Raw genomic sequence first — 5989 nt, 5'->3', positions numbered from 1 at the left:
CCGTTGCCAAGTAACCTCCGGGCGGTGCGAAAGGCGATTGGCTGGGAGGCTTTGATTGACGCGCGCGTTGGCCAATCAGAGGCGAGACAGCCTGAAAGCGCCTTTAAACGGGGAACCGGGAAGGAATCGCGATCCCACCGGGATAAAACCGGGATCTCTCGGACTTTATTAACACTTTATTAACCCTCAGCCCTCCGGAGGCAGCGGTTTCCTCGGCGGGGCGGCGAGCAGCTTCCGCACGGGGGAGTTCTCCAGCTGCCGGAAGGTCCTGGTGGCTGGGAGGGGAAAAAAAACCCCGGTAACGACCCCAAAAGCGCCGTTAATGACCCCAAATCGCCGTTAACGACCCCAAATCGCCGTTAACGACCCCCCCCAAAGCCTCACCGAGCTGCTCCGACAGGCCCCGGAGGTACTGCCGGCTGTCCTCGCTGAAGCTCTGCAGCACCTGCACTGCTTGCTGGAGCTCGTCCAGCTGCAAATGGGTGACAAAGACACCAAAATGATCCAAAATTCAGCCCCCGGGGTGGGAATTTTGCCCTGGAATGGGCGAGGGAGACTCACCACCAGCTCCATGGAACTCAGAACCTCCCCCTGGGAATCCAGGATCTGCTGGTAGTTGGGTTTGCTGCTGAGAACAGAGGCCTGGGAGGTTTGGAGGTAACTGAGGGGCTCCACTAGGCTGGGATCCCGCTGGATTCCTTCCAGCTGCCTGGAAAAAAATGGGGAATTCTCCCCTCAGGAAGGAGCCAGCAGGACTTTTTCCTTGATTTTCCAAAGAAAAAAAGCCCCACCTGGACATTTCTTCAGCACTTTCTTGGTAGTTCTGAAGGAGCTGATCCCAGGAGCGACACTCGGCAGAGAACCTGCGAGAAGATCCGCGCTGGAATTTTCCCTCCACGGAGTTAAATCCACCCCAAAATTCCCTCTGGGAAGAGGTTTGCCAGCCTGGATCCATGTTGGGAGTCTCAGGGTTGGTCTCACCTGGTCATGTGCTCCTTAATTTGGGCCACTGACTCATCCAAAGCAGAATCCAGGGAGACCCTAAAGTGGGAATTCAACGTCAGATACCGGGGGATCTCAACATTCCATGTGGATATCACAGGGTTTTGCTGTCTCATAAATCCTTGGAATGAGACAACATGGAAGAGGAAAAGTCTCTTCATCTCCTCCAAACATGATCCTCATTATCCACGTGCCTATTCCTGGGATTTTTAGATCTATTTCCTCATCTAAGGGACAAAAGAAACGTTTTCTCCCACCTCGACGCTCGTCTCCGGATCCTACAAGTGGACAATGGGATAATGGGAATTTCTTTCCCATTTAAAAGCTTCAATCCCTCCCCAAAAAAATATACTGGGAAAGCTGCATGATTGTCCTTCCTCACCAGTTCCCTTATTCATTAATTCCCAGCTAATTAAAACATGGCAATGAGCCCCATTTTGACACAAGGGAGTTGGGGAATGTCGGTGGTGATGGGATGAGCTCCTGGTATGGAGGAAAAGGATGGATTTGGGGATAATTCCCCTCAAAAAAAGGATTCACTCCTCAACCCCCCCCTCCAAGGGACAATTCTGGGGAGTCCTCACCCCTGGGGGTCCTGGATGCAGCGTTGGAGGGTCCCATCCCTCTTCAGCTTCTGCAGGTGGAGCTTCAGCTCCTCCGACACCGAGTGAACTGGAAGGAAAACTGGGATCAAACCCACGGACTGGGACAAGGAAACGGCCTCAGGTTGTGCCAGGGGATGGATCTGGATTGGATCTTGGGAATAATTCCTTCATGGAAAGGGCTGTCAAGGACTGGAACAGGCTGCTCAGGGTGGTGGTGGAGTCAGCAACCGTGGAGGGGTTCAAAAATATGGAGATGTGGAGAAGAAGGGGCTGGAAGATGAGGGGAAGGGGCTGAAGGGCAAGGAGGAAGGGGCTTGGAGGACATGGAAGAGGGAACCTGGGGGTCCTACAGGACACCTCCCAGCAGCCCAGGTTGCTCCAAGTCCTGTCCAACCTGTCCTTGGACACTTCCAGGGATGGGGCAGCCACAACTTCCCTGGCCCAGGCTCTCCCCACCCTCCCAGCCAAGAATTTCCTCCTCATGTCCAACCTCCAGCTCCCTCGGCCAGTTTCAAGCCACCCCCCTGGTCCCATCCCTCCTGCCCTTGGCCCAAGTCCCTCCCCAGCTTTCCTGGAGCCCCTTCAGGCACTGGAAGCTGCTCCAAGGGAGTTATGGGGTGGGAAGGATTTGGGGAGTGGTTATCATGGAGTCACAGACTGGTTTAGGTTGGAAGGACCTCAAAGCTCATCTAGATCCAACCCCCACCATGGGCAGGGCCACCTCCCAGCAGCCCAGGTTGCTCCAAGCCCCATCCAACCTGCCCTTGGACACTTCCAGGGATGGGGCAGCCACAACTTCCCTGGCCAATCCTGTGTCCATCTGCTAACATCCCAACATCCATTCCCAACATCCCAACTCCCCACGTTTTGGCTCCATCTGCCCCTTTGAGAGGGGAGATGGTTGGAACTGGAAGGGCTGTGGGGCAGGGGTGGTATTCTGGGGCTCAGGATTCCCATTCCTGACATTCCCACCTCACCTTTAGCCTGGAATTCCTCAAGGTTGAAACCCTGGTTCTGCTGTAGGGAGTGTTCCAGCTTCTGTGCTGAAAACTGGGAGAAAATAGGAATAAAAACCATCTTAGGAGCCTTCCAGAGATTTTAAAAGGGATGAAATAATTCACTTTTAAAAGGCAAGAGAAAAATAATGAACATTTAAAAGGGAAGAGAAAAATAAGTTGCTTTTAAAAGAGATGAAATGATTGACTTCTAAAAGGCAAGAGAAAAATAATCTGCTTGAAAAGAAAAATAATTCACTTCCAAAGGGAAAAGGAAGTTATTTTTAAAAGAGAAAAGAATTTGCTTGAAAAGGGATGAATTAATTAACTTTTAAAAGGCAAGAGAAAAAGAAATTGCTTTTAAAAGGAAGAGAAAAATAACTCACTTCCAAAGGGAAGAGAAAAAAGAATTTGATTTAAAAGAGAAGAGAGAAATAAAGGACTTTTAGAAGAGGTCACCTGGAAACTGGAGAGGAGCAGAAGAGCCAACCTGTCTGTCTCTGGCAGATCCAGACTAATTGATTTGCTTAATTCTGAAAAAAATCAGAATTAAAACAATTAAACAATTCAATCCACACTGAGCTGCAAGAGAAGGTCCTGGAGGACAAAGCTGCTGTAGAACTGGATTGCAGGACACAGAAGGAGGAGGGAAAAGAAGGAGGAAGGGAATTCCTCCCAAGGAAAAGTAATGTTTGAAGTTAAAACATGGCAAATAAAGTGGCAGGAACTGCAAAACACTAATGAACAGAAGATATTAATTATAGAATCATGGAATTCCAGGCTGGAAGGGACCTTCAGGATCATCTAGTCCAACCTTTTTGGTAATAATCTACTTAAAATCAGACTGTCCAATGTAGGGGAATCCACCCCCTTCTCTTGGGAGATGATTCCAATGTCCAAACTGTTCCCATGGGGCAAAATTTTGCATCTGGAGCCCAACTGGAATCTCCCCAGGAGGAACTTGTACCTGTCACCCCTTGTCTTTTCCATGCGACTCCATGTGACAAAGGGAGTCTCCACCTTCTGATCACCAAAAAAAAACATGTTTGGGGAAAAATACATTGAATTTGGAGGAACTGTAAGAATAAACCTCTCCAGTTTCCCCCCAGCTGGCACTGAACTGCTTCCAGGTATTTGCAAGATGCTCCATTATCTGTGAAAGTGAAATAACTCCACGTTTTTTGATATTCACCAACTCTTTTTTCTACAGTTGTACAACAAAAAGAAGATTACAAAGTTGGCCACTGGGATTATGAAATCTCTTCTTTTAAATGTTTTAACACATTCTTTATTCAACTTCTAGTTTGGAATATAAAGGAGAAAAGCCTTCCAAGTGAGAAGCCTTTTACCCCAAGCTCACTGTACTATTCAAGCACACCCATCAGGCTGATCCTCTCCCTAGTCTTCTCTCATTAAGACACAGAAATAAAGTTACTGAGAATTAATCAATGGTTTTCATTCCTTTGAAAACCATTAACAGCTCAAAAATGTCCCCTTGCAATTAGTGCAGCATCTCCTTTCACCCTGAAACACCTGGATCTCCACAACTGCTGCCACAACAGGGACATCAGCAGTTTGACTTCAGGTACAACCCGATTATGCTCTAATCTCCCTCAAGGTCGTGCCATGAAATTAAATCCCAGCTGCCCTACAAGCTTCCCGAAGGGATTTTGACACAAGTGGAGCACGTACCAGTGGCATCTTGGTGAACAGGGGGGAGGGATTTTCGGCGCTTTGTCCCCTTCAGGCTGGAGCGGCGCCAGGAGCGACGGCGTTTGGATTGAGGAGTGGTGAAAAACCCTCGGGGGGAAAGCCTGAAAGGACTCAGTGCCTGGTCTTTCCCGGGGCTGTTTTTCCAGGGAGAAACCTTCTTAGGATTAGATCCGAGGGGTTTTTTCTTCAGGCTGGGACTTGCGTGGGATCTTTTCCTGCCGGTGGTTTCTGTGGTCATGAGGGGAGCCACGGTCTTTTTGCTGACATCAGCTGGGTCAGACGACTTGAGGAACTGCTCAGGATCTGCTTTTTTCTCTCCAGGGTCAGGATCTTGAGGAAAATGGAGGCAATCAATTAGTTAGAAGGGTTAAAAAGACAGGAAATGGGTCTTTCCGAGGGGTTCAACACACCAAACCTGTTCTCTGCGCTTTGTTTGCAGCGCTGAGGTTTGATGGCTGGATCACCAGAGCCTCCTGTTCTCCCTTCCAGCTTCAAAACCCTTCTCCTGGGCCTCAGGATGGGCAGCAGGAGCCGGGGGGGGGTGTGATACCCGGCACTATCCAGCCCTCCCCACTCCCAGCCCCACCATCATCCCCCTCTCTTACCTGCCACAGCATCAGCCGCAGGGTGGGCTCCACCCTGAGAGGAAAAAACATGAGGATCATGGAACGGTTTGGGTGGGAAGAGACCTTAAAGCTCATCCAGTCGCACCCCCTTGCACAGGCAGGGACACCTCCCAGCAGCCCAGGTGGCTCCAAGCCCCATCCAACCTGCCCTTGGACACTTCCAGGGATGGGGCAGCCACAGCTTCCCTGGCCCAGGCTCTCCCCACCCTCCCAGCCAAGAATTTCCTCCTCATGTCCACCCTCCAGCTCCCTCTGCCAGTTTCAAGCCATCCCCCCTGGTCCCATCCCTCCTGCCCTTGGCCAAAGTCCCTCCCCAGTTTTCCTGGAGCCCCTTCAGGCACTGGAAGGTGCTCTAAGGGAGTTATGGGGTGGGAAGGGTTTGGGGGGGGTGGTTATCCCAGAATCCCAGACTGGTTTAGGTGGGGAGAGACCTTCAAGCTCATCTAGATCCAACCCCCACCCTGGGCAGGGCCACCTCCCAGCAACCCAGGTTGCTCCAAGCCCCATCCAACCTGCCCTTGGACACTTCCATCACCCACAACTTCTCTGGGCAACCCCTTCCAGGGTCTCCCCACCCTCATTTTCCCCTCATCTCTCTCAGAACCTCCCCAGTTCCAGTTCCAAGCCATCCCCCCCTCATCCCATCCCTCCTTCCCCTTGTCCCAACTCCCTCCCCAGCTTCCCCGCAGCCCCCTCAGGCACTAGAAGGCGCTCCAACCTTTCCCCTGCAACCTTCTATTTCTCCAACCTAAGCAACCCCAACTCCCTCACCTCTCACCTCTTTCTCCAACCCCTCACAGGGTCGCGATGGGGCAGCGGGAAGCTCCGGATCCACCTTTTTTTCTCCCTCAGGTTCCCTGTGAGGAGGCTCCTCCATGGCGGCCGCGGCGGCTCCCGCTTCCCGCCCTTTCCTGCCCCCCCTCTGCGCATGCGCAGACCCCGTCCCGCGCACCTCAGCGCATGCGCAGGCTCCCCCTCCCGCGCCCCCCACCCTCACCGCCCCCCCCCCCCTTCAGCGCCCGCGCATGCGCAGACGCGCGGCCCGCCC

General features: G+C 52.0%; 1 protein-coding gene across 1 annotated transcript; it reads right to left on the bottom strand.

The window, feature by feature from the left end:
- Positions 1 to 161: 161 nt before the first annotated feature.
- DSN1 (DSN1 component of MIS12 kinetochore complex) lies at positions 162 to 5851 on the bottom strand. Its single transcript, XM_051641591.1, has 11 exons — positions 5720 to 5851; positions 4921 to 4954; positions 4295 to 4645; positions 3062 to 3135; positions 2585 to 2657; positions 1587 to 1674; positions 982 to 1041; positions 792 to 863; positions 562 to 709; positions 385 to 472; positions 162 to 275 (listed from the first exon to the last, which is right to left on the bottom strand). The coding sequence occupies exons 1-11, from the start codon at positions 5816 to 5818 to the stop codon at positions 187 to 189; spliced, it is 1176 nt and encodes a 391-aa protein (XP_051497551.1). The 5' UTR covers positions 5819 to 5851; the 3' UTR covers positions 162 to 186.
- Between the last annotated feature and the right edge of the window lie 138 nt (positions 5852 to 5989).

This window comes from Apus apus, chromosome 29 (assembly GCF_020740795.1).
Source record: "Apus apus isolate bApuApu2 chromosome 29, bApuApu2.pri.cur, whole genome shotgun sequence".
Classification (NCBI taxonomy): domain Eukaryota; kingdom Metazoa; phylum Chordata; class Aves; order Apodiformes; family Apodidae; genus Apus; species Apus apus.
This window is presented reverse-complemented; position numbering and strand designations above follow the sequence as displayed.

What these genes read in the sequence shown, in the direction of transcription:
- DSN1 (XM_051641591.1), bottom strand. Translation starts at nt 5,818, where the DNA reads ATGGAGGAGCCTCCTCACAGGGAACCTGAGGGAGAAAAAAAGGTGGAT. An exon ending in TGCATCCAGGACCCCCAGGG is followed by an intron (nt 1,042 to 1,586) that starts GTGAGGACTCCC and finishes TTCCCACTTTAG; the next exon opens with GGTCTCCCTGGATTCTGCTT. An exon ending in GGGCCTGTCGGAGCAGCTCG is followed by an intron (nt 276 to 384) that starts GTGAGGCTTTGG and finishes TTCCCCTCCCAG; the next exon opens with CCACCAGGACCTTCCGGCAG.